The sequence below is a fragment of the Pleurodeles waltl genome, chromosome 2_2 (assembly GCF_031143425.1).
Source record: "Pleurodeles waltl isolate 20211129_DDA chromosome 2_2, aPleWal1.hap1.20221129, whole genome shotgun sequence".
In the NCBI taxonomy this organism is placed as follows: domain Eukaryota; kingdom Metazoa; phylum Chordata; class Amphibia; order Caudata; family Salamandridae; genus Pleurodeles; species Pleurodeles waltl.
Window position 1 is genome coordinate 719,666,356 of NC_090439.1, and position 22,924 is coordinate 719,689,279.

Sequence of the window (22,924 nt, forward strand, 5' to 3'; positions counted from 1 at the left end):
CAGTGGATCCTTACTGGGATTATCCCTATATGCAGAAATGCCTAAGAGTGTGGCAGAGATATGCTTGTAAGTATGACTCTCGTCACCATACTGGCAATAGGACTACAGTCCTGTCACAACTGGCCTTGATATTCAAGGGCCCAGGGGTGCCTCAATATATACTGTGGCTCCAGATGGACAAAGAAAATCTTTAAAAATAGTTGCCACAACATTCTGAGGGTGCTGGGAAATGGATAGCAGCTCTGGAGAAACATACTGCAGGGATTACTCTTGCAATAGGGGACATTAAGAGTTTACTAAGTTCCCTTATAGGAGATAAGACAGACCTACTGTTCACAAAGGAAGGAGTAAAGGGATGTGACATTGACTAACCCAAAATGTGATGGGGCACCCTTTAATAGAGTAAGGGGAATGGTTTGTAAACAACTGAGGAAAATGTATCCAGACAGGCCAGACATTGGGTCCCTTATGGCACAAGCAATGCAGCCAAATGAGGACCCACACCAATTCCTTAGCAGAATGAAGGAAAAATGGACACAGGAAGTGGGGGAGAGTTGGGATGTCACTGGACAGAATGCAATACTATTTTTTAATGTAGTGAAAAAGCGTCTGCCAGCTGAAGTGCAGGATCAATTAGATAATATAGTTGCCAAACCATGGACAGAGATACAAGCACACATAATAAATTTTTGTAAGAAGAGACAAGAAAAGGAAAAGAGAGAAAAAGATAAAATAGAGAAAGCAGCAGCTAAATTGGTCCAGCAGAAACTAGCCAAGAAAACAGAGGAAGGAATTGCCACTGTAATGGCCAGGTGATGAAGGCTGTCCTCACCCAAAAGTATCCTTTAGGCCACAAACCAGTTGCATATTTTAGTGGCCTACTTGATTCTGTCATGAAAAGTAATTACCCTTGTGATCAAGCACTAGCCACAGCAGCCTTTGTAGTAGAGAAAAGTTCTCCCATTGTCATGGGTGCACCCTTGACCCTGTATGCGGAACCTGCTGTGTTTGCAATAATTCAGAAAGCTAAAACAACATTAACAACATGGAGAGTATCAGGCTATGAGATAATATTATCACTAACATCCTTGAAGGTGGTTAAATGCCACACAAATCAATCCTGCTACCTTCTTTGCACACCCCATTTCAGACACTGATGATGATGCCCATGATTGTGCCACATATACTCCAGATGCGAGTAGCCAAGCAACAGAAGACCCCATTCCAGGTAGTGTTGTATATTTTGTGGATGAAACTTCCACAATAGATCAGGACACAGGAGTAAGACATACAAGTGCTGCAGTGGTCAGAGCGATGCAGCACAACTCTTCAGACACACTGCAGATAACTGAACAGATAACTTTGCCATCTCAATATTCAGCCCAGGCTGCTGAATTAGTAGCTTTAGGGGCAGCTCTCAAACAAGGGGAAGGAGAAACAATAACAGTATACTCTGGTTCAGCCTATGTCACTACAACAGTGCATTCCAGCATTATGCAGTGGAATAGATGGACATTTCTTAAGTCTGATGGAAGCCCTGTCATGCACCGTCCCCTTTTAGAGGACTTGATACAAGCTTTAACACTGCCACATGCAGTTGCAGTAGTGAAATGCGCAGCCCACACTAATGCTCAGATTTTGTGTCCCGTGGAAATGTCCTGGCTGATTGGGCAGCCAGAGATGCAGCAACACACCCTCTTAGTGATACTCATATCACAGTTTTGTTAGCTAGTGAAACATTGACATCTTCAGACCCTTTGAATGCATCCAGACATTACACAGAGACCGCTCATCTGCATGTAAGAGAGATACAAGAAAATGCACCAGAGCATGAGAAACAGTTGTGGGAAGCCAGAGTATGCACACAGACAGGAACAGATTTAATATACAGACAAATATCAACAGGGAAGCCTGTCATGCCCCAAGCATTGCTACTGATAGCTCTAAACCAGCTACATCTTCCTTCACATACTGCTAAAGACAATATGTCCCTCCAAATACGTCAGGATTGGTTTGTCCCTTACTTACATGAGATTATTATAATGTACACACACACCTGCACAGTGTGCCAGCAGTATTCACCAAATCCCACCTCTAAGGTAATAGCTTCTACAATACCTCGCCCACAAGGTCCCTTTAAGGAACTGCACATTGACTACATTGATATGATTGGCAGATGCAATCATTATCGCTATCTTATAGTTGTAGTCTGCCCATTCTCAAGGTGGATTGAAGCAGGACCTTGTGTTCACCATAATGCCAAGTCTGTTAACCCTCTTTGCTTTGAGAAATACCCCAGGATCAGAGCACTATTTGACTCCTCATCAAATAGTGACAGGTAGAACAATGAGCACATTTGTGCCACCAACCAGACATAAGTTGGAGACTGAGAGTGCACCTGAAGTTGTACAAACTGAAATGAATGAATACATGTCTGAGCTAACCAAAGTTGCAAAGTTCTTCTCTAAACAGGTTACACGTGCAGCCAAGAAGCGCGCCAAAGCATCTCCTGTAAAGAATCAACAAACACCATTACCTTCGGGAACTTTAGCAATTTTGCAAGATAATGGAAGAACTGCAAATTTAATGGACCCTTCCCAGTGCCATCCATCCCTTTGGACACCGAGCAGGAAAAAGAGGGGGGAGAATAGGAGAAGCAACCGGAGTAAAACCTCCCTCTAAAGCCTCAATCTTAGACAATTCTTCTTTTAAGTTATGTATTTTATGTTTGTTTTTCCTCCTCGTTGCACTGATTTTGCTGCTTTTAGCCATTGGATATTTTCATTTTTTTTGATCCTATATCAATTATTACACGCATGCGTAGAACTGTTGATAATGATACTGACCATCACCCTCTCCATATTGCTTTGTTTGACAATGTGTGGTATCAGCACATGCACAGTATAGGCACATCCACATCCAACACCAGTTGTTATGTATGCTCTCTCATCCCCCATGCTGCTGGAGTAGATAAATTGCATCTCCCTAAAAAGGTATCCCCAAACATTACACATTGTCTCCTGCACCTATTTTTATGCAGAATGAGAGCACAGCTACAGCCAACTCACGTTAGTCCTGTTACTGCACGAGCTAAACCCCTGCTTCCTGATTGTGCAGGCAGGCCAGTTATTAGTATCACAAGATCAGTATTTGCCCATGATAAATGGTACAGAGACACAAGGTCCATTAAGCTTTAATAAGATAATAGTCCAGTGTCAGGAAATATGGGATGCGAACATACAGAGATATACATGGACAGGGACTACCATACACCTTAGAATAGCAATGAAATTAACACAGTTTTCTCTTTGTTTCGGAGGGAATGGCACAATGAAGGTGGGGAGTAACCTCAAATGCAACATCACCACCTACAACGCTGATTTGCAGGGCGGCACCTACAGCCTGATGGATCACTACTGGATGTGTGGGGCCCGGCTCCACATGCAACTACCCCCGAACTGGAATGGCCTCTGCTCCCTAGTGACTTTGCACATTCCCTCCCTGGTGATACCAGGTGTGGACATCTCTCAATTACATGACCATCCCATGAGCCATCCAACAACCTTGCTTCACCATTATCGGACAAAACGAGCTGCTGAGTTTCTTGGTACTGAAGTGTGGAAAGACGTTCCACAGGAACATAGACTATTTAATGATGCCCAAATATTTTTTGGTAGCATCCTACCATTCATTCAGGGGAAGGCAACTGCACGCTGGCTGCAGATCATGCACTTTGAATTGATGAAGACCATAAATGCAATTGAAGATGGGTTCAATGCTATCAAGGAAGAACTTCGAGCCCTTAGGCTGATGTTAATGCAACACAGATATGTATTTGATTTAATGATGGCCATGGAAGGAGGGGTGTGTAAGAAGATTGGATCTTTATGTGCCGGCCAATGATGCGGACAATGGGCCATTAACTCAGGCCATTCAGACATTGCATGATTTACAAAAGAAAATGATCGATGAGGGGGGTGTCCCTGATGGGTGGTTCGAGGGCTGGATCGAATGGGTGCCGTCCTGGATGTTGGGGTTGTTCAAGGCCCTGTTGCCTTTGATTGTGTTGTTGCTTTTGATGTGTCTTATTTTTCAGGTAATAATAGCATGTTGCAAAAGGTTGACAGCTAAATTGGGAGGGACAGAGTAGTGGGTATGTGATGACTCCCCTAGTTTCATTAGTAGATGGGAAGGTAGGAAAAGTAGTTGAATAATCAACTAGAGGGAGGAATGATGTAGGAAGAATAGGAATACATCACATACAAACAAACATAAGTTCCCAAATCCCAATACAAACATTTTAGGCTAGATAGTTGTAAACCAATGTAAGTAGTGAAAGGTTTAATACATGACATGTTAAAAAAGACAGACTGTGGGATCAATAGAAAAGGCAGGTCATATTTAGGACAAACAAACACGTATTACTTAGGAAACATATACACATGCTGCATTGTTAAGTTAGCTGTGCTGAAACACACAAGAGGCCCAAGCCACATTAGAATGAGAGTTTTTCTTTAAAGCTGCACCAACTGTTGCTTTCAAAATGTTCACTTAGCATGAACAGGGTGGAACAGAAGGGTGTATCCTTCCTTAGCACAGGGGTCCTAAAAACCACAAGTCATTCATATCGTGTTAAGGGGAACTGTGTAAAGGGTCAGATAAGTATTTGCAAGGGAGGGCTACCATGAGCAGCACGCAACATATAATCTCTTGTTGTGCAGAAAGATAGATATGGTGAATGACGTCAGTGTAACTTGCCCACCCATGAGGCCAACAAGTGCAAGTGCTTCTTTCCAGAGGCACCTCATTACCTTATCTGTACTGCTTGTAGTTGCTTACGTAAATGCTGAACTCTTGACCACAGTTTTTTGTGGTTTTTACAGTATAAATGCTACTGGTGTTTGAACCAGAACTTTGAACTTCAGTCATGGCCTCTATGTGAGACTGCCTGTTGTTCCCAGCTGAAAATCGATTAAACTTATATTATTGTGTCAAAATGATTTGTTTTATTTTATTAACAGATTTCCCTCTAACAGCTTCTGGCCCACCCTCTGCCCTATAGTGCTACCAGCGTGGCCAGGCGTGCACTGCACCGATCAACCAGGGGCCGTCAGCCGAGTGCACTCCGGTTGCCTACGGGCCTGCCACACTGAGCTGCAGCCCACAGGATAGGTATCAATCCACAGCCCGGCCGAATGCAGCACCACGGCTTTGTCTGCCGCAGAGCCGCCACTTTAAGGACGATTCTCCCCACCGGCCACTCTGCACATTCTGACTCCCCAGCCCCGTCATTGTCAGAATTTGATCCAGTCCACAGGTGGCAGCTGCCTTCTGCTACGCAACTTGTCAGCGTGGTGATCCTGGTAGCATTAACCGCGAAGATTGTGACAGATTGTGGAGCTGACACGAGGGACCACAAAGTACTGCCGCCATCTTCGAGCCAGGCACTCTGGTGCCCTCATGTACAATTAGTTATTTGAGTGTTACCTTGCACATGTGTAACCGGAACTGTACTAGCCACACAGTATTTTTGTTACCACCGGTATAGACTAGGAGGGCACTCATCCTTAATTACACAGTCAATAACAGATCTAAGCATGCAGTTATGTATTTTTGCATCCTAAAACGGAGAGGGTTCGTTGAGAAATATAGCAATAATCATGCTAAAATACCACAGAAGACAGAATTAAATTGCTCATTCAGATCTGTAACTATGTGCTGTTTTGCAGCTGGGTTGTTATGCAGCAAGGAAAAAGAATCTGGGTTAAGAATCAAAACATATTTTTGGTGTGAATCGATTACCCCGTGTAATATATCAGTGGACCCCTCTCTGTAAAATATCTTTCTCAAAGTAAAAGGTGTGATCAGAAGTAATACTAAGAGTCTTTTTTTCGGATAAATTATTCAAGATTACAAGCGTTTGAAATTATGTTTGTGCATGGTGGATCTGTGAGTTAAATACTTACTGATGACAAAAGTGAACAGCACCATGCTCATCACTGCTTAATTGTTTTAAGGTCAGTGGAATTTGAAAGTGTAAACGCCCTCTTATTTATAGCCATCTGTGTTCCAGGCTCTGTGCCACCATGGGTGTCCTTAGGTTTTCATGGCTCTGATGGACTCTGTAGGTACATTAGAAGCTGATTCGCCATTTATTGTACTGTCAGCAGTGATTGATGCTCGTGGCGGTGCAGCTCTGTGGAAAGTGCTTTACTAACTCAGTTTTAGATAACAGGTACTTACTTTGCGTTACATTGGTAAACGATACTCCCCGTTGTGGCCGTCTTTCCAATTTGATATCAGCAGTTAATGTGTAACAGTTATAAATATTTTAGCTCACAACCTGCTGTCGGCTGTCAGCCCACACAACATTCCCCGAAACTAAAACGAAGAAATGCCTTGTTAATTTAAAATGAAATTGAGAGTAAGCAAGCATACTCATGAGGGTACGGGCTGCGCTTACACGAGCAGATGCTGTTCGGCAGAAAGCAGGTTATCGTGTTTTCAGAGATGCAGTTACCTTCTGAGGAGACGCAGACTAGAGGGGGGTACAGTCTACTGTAAACAGGGAAGAAGACGCGAACACCAATGCCGCTAAGGTGGAAAGACCCCACCCCTCGTCTTCATGAAGATGACGATTATTGATATTATTAATATTATTGGTACTAGTCTCATCTTATCAAGTACTAAAACATAAAAGGAGCTTCTAGGCGCTACTCAGATGGTAAGCATCACATAGTTTTACAGCAAGCGGTGAAAAGCCAATAAAGCGCCTTGAATTCTAGGATCTGGAACACCATTCCACTGCTTGGGGGTCAGGTAATGACCGGCCTACTAGCCTTCAACAAACGGACGACCCAGAGAAATGATTCAGGCATCCAATTTGTACTCAATCATTTGTACTCAATCCCCCACTACTGTAGTCACCAAACGCCTATCAACCTTCTATTGGTAAGAATGCCCCGGGAGAGATGCAATCAGAGCTGGCAACCAAGTCTCTATTGAACCAGGTAGATTGACTGTTAAACCGATTTACCCCAACCATCAAGGGAAGCAGCAGTGATCCTACTTGATGGCCACACAATTGAGGGCAACGATGAAACAATTGTCAAATCTAGGCCCATATTTAAGAAAAAGTGGTGCATCAGCTATGATGTGCCACTTTTTTCGCACCCCCCACCCCTACCGGCACCATGGTTCCACCATATTTATAATGCGGCACACCATGGCGGTCGTTAGTGCAATAGCATCAAAAATGTTTGCTCTATTGTAGCGCTTTGCTACACTAGTGTCAAAAATGTTGACACTAGTGTACCAAAGTGCAATGCATTGCTCCACTTTGTAAATATGGGGTGTGGAAAAAAACACTTTAGCACTACCTTAGCGTCCAAAAAATGACGCTAAGTTGGTGCTAGGGGTACCTAAATATGCCCCTCGACTAGTATTCCCTATTAATAGTGACCATCTAGGTTGTCAAGGGTCATGGAAGTCCTCAGAGGCACTGAGGATCCAGCTATTAGTATTTTGTCCTGGAATGAGGCTGAATTGAGCTCAAAGCTTACGGATCCTTTATAGGTAGATTTCATTAAGAAATTAGATATTTGTATATTTGAAGAAACCTGGGCTACAGCCCATGTATTCTGGTCAGGGTGTACGACTTTTAGTGAGGAAGCCAAAGTGACTGCTGCGGGGCGACCTTTGGGTGGACTAATTATATGAGTGAAACTCACACTGGACACACGTCTAGGTAAATTAGACTTACGTTTGCCTGATTTGCTAGGATTTGTCATTGACAATTGGAAAGGCTCCTCTTTGGAACTTTACAATATTTACAATCGTACTACCTCTAAAAACAATTCACCCTTACTAAGTAGCATTGAGGAATGGTTGGATAAGCACACTGCCAATAAGCATGATAAAAAATACGTCACATTGGCTGGAGAATTTAACACCACTTTAGACGATTGACAGCATGACTATCCTTTCCACACATGATGATGAAGTATGGGGAAATATGCCCCTAGAAACATCCTCAATGAGAAAGTGGACAGCTTCAATTGGCTTCCCTGACTCTGCCCCATGGCCTCAGGGCATGTAATGGTTGTAAGCACTCCAAAAGAAGTGGGGCGTACACATTTAAACCGGGTAGGGGTTAGTTAAAAAAATATTTTTTATCTTATAATAGACATAGGCATCTGGCCTAGCCTTGTAGATACGTAAGGAATTGAAAGAGTTGATAGTAACATAACACACCTTCTTTGATTATAAGAAGGGACCATTTTTCTAATATGAGTACCCATAACCCAACCTCAAGGTATGATGTTGCTCTGATGGTCACAAATAATCACTGTTACATAAAATGGGCAACCATCCAGAGGAATCAAATGGCCATGGCAGGCCCATAGAAAACTATGACCACCACAGTAAAACCCTATGAAAACATTCCCATAGTGAAGATCCTAATGGGTTGTCTACTTTTTGACAACACCTAGCAGTTCCTTCTGAAGGAATTTAAACCTAGAATATTGGGATCATAGTATCATCAAGACTTGAGGCAACATTTTACATCGTCAAAGTACTAAACCTGGAAATATGATTACTTCTGTTTTTTTCTGTCCTTCACTGCTATTTTCTAATTGCCTTGCTTGCATACGATCATTTTCTGTTTTCACTTCTTGTGGTCTTACTATTGCTTGATGAGAACAGATGATGATTTAAAGTTAAGTCCACATGCTAAAGCCCTAACGGTGTCATCAGCACACTCCAAGCCTTATCTTGCACACAGATGTCGTTTGATGTCCCATTGGGTTTTAGTCACTAAGTAAAACTCAATACTCACTTCCTTCCCTGCCATCCCTTCTTCTCCTACACCCTTCCCTTCGGTCACAAGAGGAAGTTCCTTTTCCACACAATATAAAAATGCTACTCCAATACTTGTACTGTTACGCAGGACAAGAATGTCACTCAACACCTAAGAACAGTGTTCATTAAGATTATGCAAGGCCTGAGATGGTAGAAGGAAGAGCTGTCCTCACAATGTCTTGTTAAAATCACAATATAATTGGGACACGAAAGTGAGAACCATGAAGTGTGGGGTGGACACCAGGAGCACATTTTTGTCGCAACAGCATGTATTACCCCAACCCCTGCCCCACAGACACACACCTCAACCACATTCACTAAAATAGTCCCAAAAGTAATCTCTCTGGGGATAAGAGAATTTCCCAAAGACACAAGTCAGAGTTAGTGAAGCAGGTGCTGGCCAGTGGGCACATAAGTGCAAGCAGCCCAGACTGGAGATCAACCAGATGTGGTCACAACCACCATGTGCACTACAGCTCAGAAACCAAGTGCCAAAACCAGACAGCCATACATTTCAGTGCAGTAAGCAGGAAGCAAGGCTCATCTGACATCCTGTGGCAGTATATCTAACACTGAAATTACAACACTCTTATTAGAAGTCTGGAAGTAGGAAAATGGTACATTTGATGTACCTTGCATCTTTTTTTAGACCATGTGGTGTAATGTGCATTCTTGACCCAAGCCTTATGTGAAACACTAACCTCAGGCTGTCTTGTTGGCTGTGCTCTGCCAATGCAAATTGATCTCTATGCGCAGTTATCGAGCCCAAAACATCCATCCTCCAGAGAAAGTCTCTTCGTGCTGTGAATACACTCTAAAGCTCAGAGGATAAAGTAAACATTCCAGATTTTACCAACGTAAACTTAGAATTCTCTACCACCCCATCTTCAGGATGTAAACGTAAGCACTGGGAAAAGAAGAATAGAGTGGGATTGAAGATTGAAACACTACTGAGCCCAAATGAAAGGTTGTTTGAGATTTTTTTAAAACTGTCCATATAGGAGGCCTCTTTAAAGAGAATCCTTTTGCAGATTTGGCGGAAATGCAGAGGGGCCTTGGGGTTCCTCATTCCAGAAGTCAATCTCTCCACTCCATTCTCAATATAATGAAAGCAAGAAATATATGTTGTTGGGAGATCGAGATAATCCACATGACAATTGTGAATATATAATATCATTGGCCATCTAATTCTCTGCGGGTAACTTAGTAAGTGCGCTACACATCTCAGCAGCCTAGGGTTAAAAAGTGAACTTTCTTAACTGCTGCAATCTTAAAACTAGGAACGAACTCGTCTGCAACAAGACCCACAGGTTTATTACATTTCTTTTTAGTTTAGGAGTTTGGCACCAACAGAAGGGGTAAAAGGGAGGGACTAAAATCAGATGTTGCATGTGGAAGTCTTTCCTCTTCCACTTTTGGATTAGATCCAACGCTGAAAGAAGAGTTGAAGTAAAATACTTCTCTCTCCTAATATCCATAAAGACGTTTGTGTCATCAGTCGAAGACAACGGTTCTGTAAATCTTTTTCGATTCAAGCCTACCACCTCAATGCTGACTTGTTATGACTTCGTGTATTCAATAATGAAACAATTAAAATTGACAGAGGCCTTTTTCATGAAGAATGAAATAATTTCATTGATTCAAATATGCTTTTTCTTAGTATTAAACAATCTAATTGTGCCACACTGAGTGCATGGGCTTGTATCAACTGAGACCCACTGAACCCTTGTGTTAGTTTCTAGATGATACCCTGGTACCATCCTTGGGCATACAGAGTTTTGCCATTGTCTCATGTATGGTCAATTAAAGGCAATACATGTGCTGGTGGTGGAGGTGGTGGTGGAGGTGGTGGTGGAGGTGGTGGTGGAGGTGGAGGTGGTGGTGGAGGTGGAGGTGGTGGTGGAGGTGGTGGTGGAGGTGGTGGTGGGGGGGAGATGAGAGGCGACGACATAGACAGCTCATGAGGACCCCATGTTACTGGTCTTGCTCTAGAAAATGGAAATACCAAGGTGGGTGGCCTGAATTGTTCCTGACAAATTGTAATTAATCCACTGAAGGCATTTCTATGAATAAGGAAATCAGAGAAACACTGTAGATTCTGACCTTTGGCACTTTTTCTTATAGGCAGTCACCAATTAAATAGCTTAGTGGCTGGGAGGGCAGTGATAGCCACCTCTCACCTGCAAATTTGAGAGGGAGATGATGAAATGGCCAGAGCTGCTGACTTTGGAACTTGGGAACCAGGTTCGAGTCTGGGTATCAGTTCGACATCCTGTGATTCTGGGCAAATAACAATTTAGCTGTGCCTAAAAAAATGTGTCCTTGTGTAACTTAAATGGTGCTCACGTTAAGAGCTCCTATACCTTCGGGTCGAGTTCGTGCTGTATAAAACTGCAAACATGAATAAAAAAAAGCATCTCACTGCCGAATGGCTAACATGACCACTCCTTGGAAAACCAGCAAGCTAAAACACTTTATTTACCAAAAAATGCGAGAAGAGACAGAGAAAGGAAAACAGTGTGCTGGCACCTCTCTCTCTGCGCCCATCTTCCTCCTAGAAAGTGGGGTAATTTTAGTGAAGTGCTTGGGACGTCACAGTGATGCGCCCCGTCTTCAACAGCTGCAGTGTGTGCTGCCTCACAAAAGGAGTCCCTGAGTTCAAGGAGCTGTTCATAAAACGTAGTAAAACCAAGTACACAGCCCCCAAGGCTTGTAGTAACTTGTTGAGTGATAACGTGAACCATTGGGTTTACCTGAAGCCAATATGTTTTTTTTTAACTAAGCTGAATTTAGCAACTTAAATTCCTTCAAATATAGAAGTCTATCAGGCAGCTGAGTTGTTTGGAACCGCTTTGACTCAACTCATTGATACAATCACAAGTTGATCGAACTTTCGAAAAAATAATAACCTGCACACTCGCAAACGTAAAAATGTCACCAAAGTAGGGGGATTTCCTTTTTGGGAACACCATATTTAAATATAGTTACAATGGAATTAAGATATTTGATCAACAAGATCACTTTTACGAAACATTTAAAATCTACTTCAAAAATGCATATCCTATTTATGTTCTTTTGAATTGAATATCTATTGTTATTTGTTCAAGCACATGGGACGTGCCCTGTTCCTTACTAGGACACCACAGGTATCCATACTCTCTCTCAATATTGCGCTAATAAATGTCAACAAAGAACTGTCAGAAGTTAAATTATCGCAGGGTTGCAAAAGGGGCAAATGAGAATGGATGTGAGCAAAAATGTCACGTGGATTACAAAAGCACGGCAAGGGTGCATTATGTAGTATCCGAAACACAACATATTCACCTGCAGCTACTCTACTTCACCGTAGCACCTCCTCGTGGCAATATGAAGGTAGTGCAAGAAGCTCTTTTCACCACTTCTTAAAACAGGAGGTGTTTGCAAGATTGAAAGGCTGAATCTCACGATACTGTCCCCTCTGTCTTTCTGCCTGTCCTCGGCCTTACAAAACCGGTCAGAAATGCAAAGGCGACTTTGCTTTTCCAGGAGAAGATCTTAAGCATTTTACATGTAACTGGTTTGCATCGGGTGTCTAAAGTGCAAAATGTTTTCGATTGAAGCCGAATATTGTCTTTAACAACTAAAGATACATTGTAAATTCATACTGCACAAAAGCAGTTTAAAAAACGTATGTAAAGGTGCCCTCCGATGTTTGCTTTACTAGAACTACTTTCAGCTGCATCACTTGTTTAATTATGCGGCCAATAATCATATTAGGAAATAAAATTCAGGAGCGAGAGTAGTTGAAAAAACTTGCGGTATATGTTTTATTTATTTATTTCAAAACTTTATAAAGAGCCGTAAACTGTGAGGCATTACTGCACTGTAGAAGAAACTAGAAAAGGAAACTACAACAGATGAAAACATTATCAAGAAACAACAATGAGAAATGAAGCAAGTTGAAGCAAACAGCAGTGCGTCGTGGACATTGGTTTCAAGAGTGCGTTTGTCTTATTGTAAGTTGTTCCCATCAACAAATAAAACCTTTGCAACATATGACTAATATTCCTACTTAACTGTGATGGTACCTAGTATGTCACCTTAATATTATTACAACTTTAGGAATGAATAGCAGCACGTGAAGGTGCATTGTATGTCACCTTAATATTATCACAACTTCAGGAGTGAATAGCAACATGCGACTTCCTCTTGGACCAACAAGATTCAGAGAGGGCAAATGCACCATTGATAAAATCATGGTTTTGTACAGTTGAACATTTATGGCTTTACACACTGGTCAGAACTTTTAAATCTCATTCAAACTTTTCATCAAATAATCTGGCCAAAGGTAAACTATGGTAAGGGGCAGGCCAGTGTCAACAAGATTGTAACTGTTAATGGTTTAAAAGAAGGTTATGTGCTGGCGCCCACTCCCTCTAACATATACATGGCTGACCTCCCCACCTACTGACCTTCCACTTACATTAGAGGTATCCTTACTACCTCTTACAGTGTATGTGGATTACTTAGTTGTCTTATCAAAAACGCCAATTTGCCTCCACCATTTATTAACGAGCCTTTCATCATATAGTTCAGACAATTTTTCAACTACAAACCTAAAGAAAACTGATGCATAATTATTCCTGGCAGATAAGGGGTACACATTGAAATAGTAAAGTCATGCACATATTTGGGTAGTCAATTTACGTGCTGAATTGGGCTCAGTATTTGGCTGTCATGTTTGATTGGGTTACATTGGTCACAGCTGACTTACAGCTGTTGAGTGCTTGTTTCCGGGTTTTCTCATGAGAACCCCTGCTTCAAGCATTAATATGTAAATTGACCTTAATCTTGCTATATGCAGTGGTAGTGTGTTTCAGGTATGGACAATAAATCGTTAGGTCTTTTTATCCTACCTCCTTTTGGCGACTTTACAAGTTAACAAAAGCCTCTGTCATTGATTCGTTTAGAGCTGGGGAGTGATTGAAAGAGTTTTGTAGTAGATAAGCCAAGCTATGGGTTATTTAAGTGAGCTGGGGTAAGTCCAGAGATGTTTGTGTTCAGGGGCCATTCACTGCTCAGCCCAGATATTGACCAGTGATTACAAAAGGGGCCCCTGATGCCTCGTTTTATTCATCAGCAAGGGTGTCAAACTTCTCTCCCCCCAGGACGCTATCTTATCCATAGCAATCTCTGAAGCATTGGTAAAATCAATAGGTCTGGCCTTGGGATTCTATTGGCAATAGTGTAGAGCAGTAGCAAGATGCTGTGCAGCATGGCCAAAAATAATAAAAGGTTTCCATATAAAGCAGGTGCTAAGTGGGAGCAGGGAATACTATGGGTGCAAGAGTAGATGAGGGATGTTGGAGGAATGGGGGAGGGAAGTGGAAAATTAGTTCTGCCAGAGGGTGCATTGAATGCTCCCTCCTTGCAGTTGAAACTAGCACTGCTGTGTAACATGTCTAAAAAACATTGACAAACTCAATAGATTTACTTGAGGCAAAACCTATTGGCTTTGCCAATGCTTGGTGTAAAGTGGAGTGGTACATATCAGCGCTTGATTTAACTGCGCTTATGAATTGTACATTTCTCGATCTTCTGTTTCCCTTCTTTGCTGTGTAACAAAGGTTCTGTTGCAGGAAATGAGTCTGATATGATGACAGGGTGAAACTTGAACCAATCAGAGGTTCAGAGTTCTTGGCCAATCAAATGATTAAGCGCAGGCTGCAGTGCCTGTAGGTGGGTATTCCATCTTTGTGCTTTTGTTTCCTTCCGCATTAGATCACCAATCCCCACTGTTCAAAGCTTCAGGCTTGTTTTACATGCGATTGCCTTGTTTTGTAACTAAGAACTACAGTGACAACAGGATTGCAGGAACCAGGAAGTGAGAACGGCAGCGCAGAGCTTTTAATAAGATAGAAAAGGCTACCACTAAGGAAGGGGATAAAACCGAGAGAGAATCTAAAGACAACAGCCATGGGGCAACACGGAGGAGAGGGCAGCAGTGAAAGAGAGTGGCTACGGGGGCTGTGCGCTGATCATGGAGGAGAACGCTGGCTGTGCTGCCGCACGACTGGCATGCTCCACAGGCTCCGGCACCTCTGCTCTGCCACTGCCTCCGCCTGGCTAGGGCATGAGCACCAGGATGGCATGTGTGTGGGCAGCTTACAGCACACACCTCCTCTCCCCAGCTCAGTTGTAAACCGAGGCCAGGGGGATGCACGTGAGGCACGCTCAACCCCAGTTCAGTGTTCAGCAGAGCAGCGGATGCTCCAGCGAATCGAGTCACACATGGGAGGGACATACAAGCAGGGCTAGAATGGGAACACAAGCTGCTGCACCTGGGGAACTGCCACAAGGAGATTATACAAAGAGTGGAAGTCACACAAAACAAGCACAGCACAAGCGCTGTTCAGCCAAAACATTAAAAAAAAGTTACCCAAAAGGAGATGTAAACAGTCTTTGAGCCTCGGGAACAAACACACGAAAAATCATTGGTACTTTACTGAAAAAGTCTCATCTTGATGCAGCCCTTTTGAGTAACTATAGACTTATCTCTCTGTTGCCAGCAGTGTCTAAAGTAATAGAAAAGCATGTGAACATCCAGCTTTCCGGTCTCCTTGAAGATAACAACATTCTCCATCCTACCCAGATGGGTTTTAGGTAACTCCATAGTACACAGTCGGCACTGCTAGCGGTCACTGAGGAGGCTAGATGGCGCCTTGATCAAGGTGGTGCGACGGCCATTATTCTTCTTGACCTTGGCGCAGCTTTTGACACTGTGGATTACGGCATACTTCTTTCGAGATTGGTGGAGCTCGGAATTACAGGCAGTGCTCTGGGTTGGCTCTCCTCCTTTTTGGAGGAGAGGACCTTTCAGGTATTGGACCGGTCCTTTCTATCTAAAATTCTATCAATCAATTGTGGAGTACCCCAGGGTTCTTCCCTTAGCCCCACATTGTTCAATATTTATATGTCCCCACTCGCAGAGATTGTGAAGCTTTACAGTCTTTCAATTGTGTCGTATGCAGATTACACTCAGCTGGTGTTTTCATTCTCCACCAATCCAGGCACTAATTGCTCTGCACTCATACCCTGCCTTCAGGCAGTGACCAGATGGATGTCGTAATGCAAGCTGAAGCTTAATGAAGATAAAACTGAAATAATGGTATTAGGACATCGTCCCCATTTGGGGCTCTATTCTTCCATCTTGGACCCCTTAAGGAATTTGCCTCCCCCTAAAGAGAATATCAAGAGCCTAGGTTTCTGGCTAGACCCTCGGCTCACAATAGATTAGCACGTAAAAAATATCTATGCATCCTGTTTCAGTGTGCTGAGATTGTTGAGGAAAGTCTTTAGAATTCTTCCGTTTGTAGCTAAAAGACTTATTGTTCAGGCCCTTATTATTCCCATCTTCATTATAGTAATGCACTGTACCTCGGCTCTCCAAAATATGTAAGTAGGAAACTGCAGGTGGTTCTGCTCAGCTCCTTCTAGACATACCTAGACATATGTCTGCTAAAGAGGCTATTTCCTCTCTTCACTAGCTTCCCGTGGCACAGCGCATAAAGTTCAGAGCCCTGTGCTATACCCATAGGTCCCTACATAATAGAGGTCCTTCTTTGTTAAGGCCTTTAGCCTCCTTCTACACGCCTTCTATGCAGCTCGGATCTTCGTCGGCTGCACTAGTTAGACCTCCACTTGTAAAAAAAGGCCAGATGGGGCGGAAGCTCTATGGCCTATTTAGGAAGCAAATTATGGAATTCATTACCTCTCTGTCTCCGGCTGACCAGCCATGAGCTTTCCTTCCGTTGATTGCTTATAACCTGGCTGTTTAGAGCTTAACCTTCATACTATATTCTGAAAATCCGTACTTAACACTGGCAGGCCTTCGGGAAGCCATTCGCTCTATAAATCTTCTTTAAAAAAAATGCAGGAAATAGTATGCTACAGCCAATAGAAATGGAGAAAAAGTAAGTGGTAAGCAGAGGGACCAATGAAAAGCAAGGGCGGGATGTAAGCCCCTCTTAAGATTTATATTGAATACAAAGATTTTCACAAGCACAGTGCAAGTGCTGAGGAGGCAAAACCTAAAACGTCAGAATGGAGCAGCGGACAAAGCTTGGCTGCTGTTACAAGCAAAGCTGCATGTGATTTTACCAGAACTGAATTACCAGCTGGTGAAATTGGCTATGGTGCTCCCTGCACCCTGGAAATCCAGGTGCAGCAACACCCAGGATACTGCTCCACCTGAACCGTAATCAGGTCCCTGATGTACACAGTCTCTACTTGTAATGAGGCTTGGTTCATTTTATACAAAATCATGTAAATCGATACATAAATAATTACTTTGGTGGGCAGAGGGGCGGTGGCCTACTAGTCCGTGTTGGTGATACTCCCTATAGCAGCCACGACAGTCACCCAGAATAAAACCAGGAGCGGCTCGTCGAATCTAATGTTTGCTAGTTTTGTCCTTACTTTGGCTGGCACTGTAATCCGGTGTGGGATTACCAAGCGGCAGAAAGAAGGCTCATGACCGATGCAAATGTGTCCCGCCGATCCAGCATCATGTGCTCTGTTGGCGGGAGCTCCCCGCTGCAGTACACACCGCTCAGCGTACACACTAATGTACTTTTAGTTAATAATTCAAATAAACATCCAAACGCCACTTACCTCTTTTACAAACCACTGGCAAAATGCGGGGCCTATCCATTCTCGCGCGTGGATTCCACAGTCGATCCAAACAGCTTTTTTGTTTGTCCGAGTTTTACTTCCCAGCTGAAAAACATATCAGTTGTCGTGAATACATACTCAATTAACACATCCTTAGAAATAATTGTTCTACTCGTTACTCAATAGCACACCGACAATAAAACATTTCTAGCTATCGCGTCAAGAATTTTCAATTCTATTAAGGACACGGAGGCGAGGATTATGCTTTCTCTTTCTTTACTGACTTAAACAGCAGCCAATGAAATACAAGTAACAGAAAAAACTACAATACCCAGGACACCCAGTATCCTGTCACATGGTCCAATCAGAATCCATTTCCTTAGCTATAAGTCCTTTGACCTGTTTGTTCAAACAGATAATGTCAACTTGAAAATGCAAACTTCTTACGCCATCCTGAATCCGGAGTCATAGCCTCTTCTCCATACTGAAGAACTGAAACTTGGAGACTCCATGCCGGAGAAACAACCGGTAAAACATATATCTCAAACTTCCCTTGAAGTTACGATCTTCAGGCGTTCTTCTGATCAGAAGCTGTAACAATAAACAGGTAGATAATATCTCATAAAATATATGTATCTCCAACTTTATAATTGCAAATAATGGGAGGGTTAAATAACAATATCACATCAGAAATAAATACTAAATGATAATATTGTATAAATATTGTATAAATACAATCAGGGAGGGATAATCCTCGCCTCCGTGTCCTTAATAGAATTGAAAATTCTTGACGCGATAGCTAGAATTATTTTTGTTCTATGTCAGGACCGGAGGCTCCGATTATGCTCGTTTAAAGCTGTTCCATCACCACACTGGCTACATCCAATACAGGTTTATGATAACATTTTCGAAAAGTATTTTCTGAAGACCAATCTGCAGCTTTCATTATATCCTCTAACCTAGAACCTAAGGCAAAGGATTTTGAAGCCATAGCGCCTCTAGCAGAATGGGCCCCAAATACCGAGGTATCAATACCTGCTTCATTCATCAACCATCTCATCCATCTAGCTAAGGTAGCTGATGATACTGGTTTAAAAGGTTTTTGCAAGGCAATTAACAATTGACCCTTAGAATTCTGTCGAAATTCTTCTGTGACAATTTCATAATCCTTCAAACATTGAACCACACATAATTTTGAATTTTCCTTATGAACCGGAGAAGATACTGACCTGCAATTCGTTTTGGTTCTTCTTGTCACCGAAAAGGAGACTCCTTCTGGTGAAAAGGTTCTACCTGCTAAATCTAAAGCCCTGACATCCGATACTCTTTTACAAGAGACAAGGCATAAAAGCATAGTGAGCTTAGCTGAAAGCTGTTTGCGAGACAAATATCTGTTGGCAGGCCATGAATCAAGGAATTTTAATATAATATTAACATCCCATAAAACAGTATATTTTGCCTGAGGTGGTTTAGAAAGACGTATACCCCTCAAAAGCTTGCAAATTAATGGATGCTCTCCAATGGGCTTGCCTTCTACCTACGAATGTCCTGCTGAAATGGCAGATCTAAAATTATTGACCGTCCGATAAGCCAAACCGGAGCTGGCTAGTTCTGCTAGAAAATTAACAATCAAGCCAATATGTGCTTCCACTGGATTGGCACCCCTTCCATCACACCAACTAGACCATCTGCGCCAGGCTGAATCATATCTCTTATGGGTACTACTGGCCCAGGCCTGATTAATGAATTCCGCAGCTTGTTGCGAAACATCTGGGGTATTCCATCTCGACCTGAAATTAACCAGACTAGAAGTGTTAGCTTCCCTGACAAGATCAGAGGATGTTCAAGGTCTTCTGGACTCAAAAGCAGATTCGGACGAAGCGGAATCAGAAGAGGAGAGGCACAAGCTAAATGTAGAGCACTGGGGAACCAAGGCTGTGCTCTCCAGAACGGAGTCACCAGAACAATCTCTGTCTTTTGTCTCTGCACTTGAGCCAGAACTCTGGCAATCATCAGAAAAGGAGGAAAGGCATAACCCCGAATCTGGGACCAGTCCTGAAGAAAAGCATCTGTCTTTAGAGCATAAGGGTCTGGGCGGCAACTGTAAAAATTTTGAATCTGGCAATTGAGACGAGAGGCAAAAAGGTCCACTTCGCAATTGCCCCATTCTTGTACTATCTGGGCAAAAATCAGAGGATCCAACTTCCAATCGCTGGAGTCTGATAGGTATCTGGAGTTCCAGTCTGCTATGACATTCAGGTCTCCCGGTAGATATTCCGCTATGACCACTAAACGCTGCTTTAGACAAAAATGCCAGAAATCCTTGGCAATCTCCGCCAGAATCCTGGACTTCGTGCCCCCTAACTTGTTGACATACCTTACTGCTGATATATTGTCCATCCGTAATAGTATGCAACAATCTGTCTTCTGAGGGGAGAGGCTCTTTATAGCAAATGAGCCCGCTAGAAGCTCCAAACAATTGATGTGAAGGGATTGTTCCCATTCTGACCATCTGCCCCTCCATCACTAGGGAGTTGCAGCGAGCTCCCCAACCCCATCTGCTGGCATCGGATTTTATCACTACTTCCGGGCGAGAGCCAAATATCGCTCTGCCATTCCCTGCCTCCATGTGATGAAGCCACCATTGAATTTCCGATCTTACTTCGGAAGTCAGTGGTATTAGTTCTGAGTAACTCAGACCCTCTTGTAAGTGTCTGATCTTGAGCCTTTGAAGTGCTCGGTAATGTAGGGGTGCAGGAAAAATCGCCTGAATAGATGAAGCTAATAAGCCCACTATCCTGGCTATGGTCCTCAATGAAATGGTCTGGTATGTCAGTACTGACCTCAATTCCCTCTTGATGTTACGTATCTTCTGAGAGGGAAGAAGAAGTTGGCATAAAGTGGAATTTATCTGGGAACCCAGAAACTCTACAATCTGAGAAGGTTTCAACAATGACTTCTGTACATTGATCAGGAAACCTAAATCTTGTAGGAGACTGATGGTCCAATCCAAGTGCGAGATTAGGACTTGAGGAGACTGAGCCATCAGTAGAATATCGTCTAGATATATAATCAATCTGATCCCTTTGGTTCTGAGAAATTCCATCACTGGTCTCAGTAACTTCGTGAAGCACCAAGGGGCTGACGATGGGCCGAATTGGGGTGCTAGGAATTCTAGACATTGATCCCTCCATAGAAATTGTTGAAACCTCCGGTGTGGAGGAAATATTGGAATTGATAAATAGGCATCTTTTAGATCCAGACGCACCATCCAATCCCCTTCTAACAGGATGTCTCTTAACATGTGAATACCCTCCATCTTGAAATGCCTGTACAGGATCCACTGGTTGAAATCATTTAGGTTCAAGACTAGACGGTGACCTCCTCCCTTTTTGTCTACAACAAAAATAGGACTGAGGAAACCGAAAGGATGAGGGGAAGCAAATTGTACGGCTCCTTTGTCTAAGAGAGCCTGTACTTCATTGTCTATAAAATCTTGATTTGTTTGGGAAAAACACATTTGTAAGGGGGGAGAGAGTTGTTTGGGGGTACTGACAAACTCTAGACGAAATCCTTCTACTGTTTGAAGAATCCACGGATCTCTGGATATCCGTTTCCAATTTATTAAACAAGATGCAATTCTGCCCCCAAGTTTGACCTGAGAAAAATGAATAATGCTCACCTGAGAAACTTGAGTCTTGGATGGCTCCTTGTTGTCCCCTGCGGTGACCTCTGCGGAAGCGGGGGCGACCCCCTCTGTGTCTTGTGGGTTAGAAGGTGGAGTCCTGATCTCCGTACCAACCACCTCTGCCTCTAGGATAGTAGTTTTGGGGACTGCTAAAGGAACTACGGCCGGACATATGTCCTCCGAAACGACCGGCCCTGCCAAAAAGGCCTCGTTTGAAAACCTTCTTGAGTGACATTTGTGCTTTGTCAAGAGAAGAGAAGGTGGAGCAGAACTTGGCTAAGTCCTTGATAAATGAGGAACCAAATAGTAGACCTTCAGCTGAAGGTCCTGCCTCTGAGGACGCAAGATCCGATAACTTGGGGTCAATGCGCATAAGCACTGATTTCCTTCGTTCTGCTGAAATGGCACAGTTAGAATTTCCTAATAGACACACAGCCCTTTGTGCCCACCTGATAAGAACATCGGTGTCCACCGGGGTACCAGATTCCTTGGCTACATATGCCATTTCGCGGATCTTGGTTAAGGGACCGGAAAGGTCTAGTAGTTTGTCCTGGCAGCTACGCCATGAACGGTCTAAACCTTTTTTAGGATCCTTAGCGTACTTCTTCATAAAAGTGACCATGGTGGGGTCTATCTCTGGGGTCTCAGAAACTTTACCCTCCAGATCAGGTCTGGGGCATTCCGCTTTCAGACGTGATCTAACCTCTTTATCAAAACTCTTACGCAAGTTGGTTTGGACATATTGTGCTACTTCGGGAGGAGGGAGCCAATTAGAAGATCTGGGATGAATAATTTCTGTAGGGTCAAAATCTAGGACTTGGGACGGAGGGGGCATTTTCTTACTTTTCTTACTCGGAACTGGAACATCAGAGTCATCTGAGTTGTCAGAGGAAGAGGTTTTATCAGAGGAGGAGGTAGAAATGGGAGATCCTTTTTTCGAACTATAATTATGTTCACCACTGCGATTTTTCCGCAGTTTTTCAAAAGCATCCGCATGGATAGTGCTGACCTCTGCACCGGGTTCCAGATTTTTTGCTTTGTCTTTTACCTTTTTTGGTTCCTGCTGTCCCTGAGGCCAGACTTGTGATCGAGCGATATCAAATATTTGCCCAGAGAATGGGCCTAAAGCTCTCACTATAGCATCATTGACTGATTGTTGGACCCTGATATCAAGGGCTTCCACCAGATCAACCTCAAGTTGATTGCCCAGTTCCTCTGGGTAGTATTCAGTTTCTTGTTCTTCCCATTGGGACATGATGCAAAATTGCAGTAATATCTTATGAGGAGAAATATGTATAATCTGTTTAAATGAAGATACCAAGTGGGGGAGTGCAAAAACCCCAGGTTCAGGTCAGGAAACAGTTCAAAGAGCCCTTGAATTAAAGTGTGGAGGGAGCAACCTGAAGGGCACTCTAGGCAATAACCTGTTTAAACTTTACAACCCAGTCAGATTTCCTTCTGCTGGGTGTCAGGGAGCAACCTATCTTGTAAACAGGGAGGCTCAGACGAGCACACAACACACTCGAGCCGATCGATTTCGAAAAAAACGAAAGGAAATCGTCTCTTATGCGTGCGTGCGCGTGTGCGCGCTAAAAATAGAAGAAAGACCGCCCCGAGGGCAGTCAGCTCCCGCTCCCGCTCCACAATAAAGACGGGCAACTAAATCTGTGAAAAACGGCAATAAATCAAAGCGCGAAAGCGCTAAAATTAATAACAATAAAA

At 43.1% G+C, this 22,924-nt stretch overlaps 1 protein-coding gene across 5 annotated transcripts in view; it reads right to left on the bottom strand.

Moving 5' to 3' along the window:
* CPA6 (carboxypeptidase A6) overlaps positions 1–22,924 on the bottom strand; it is an 825,999-nt gene that overhangs the window by 99,627 nt on the left and 703,448 nt on the right. For all 5 annotated transcript variants that reach the window (XM_069220294.1, XM_069220296.1, XM_069220298.1 and 2 more), the window contains one exon: positions 17,515–17,619. In XM_069220294.1, the coding sequence (XP_069076395.1) occupies positions 17,515–17,619 (105 nt within the window). The remainder of the gene's footprint in view (positions 1–17,514; positions 17,620–22,924) is intronic.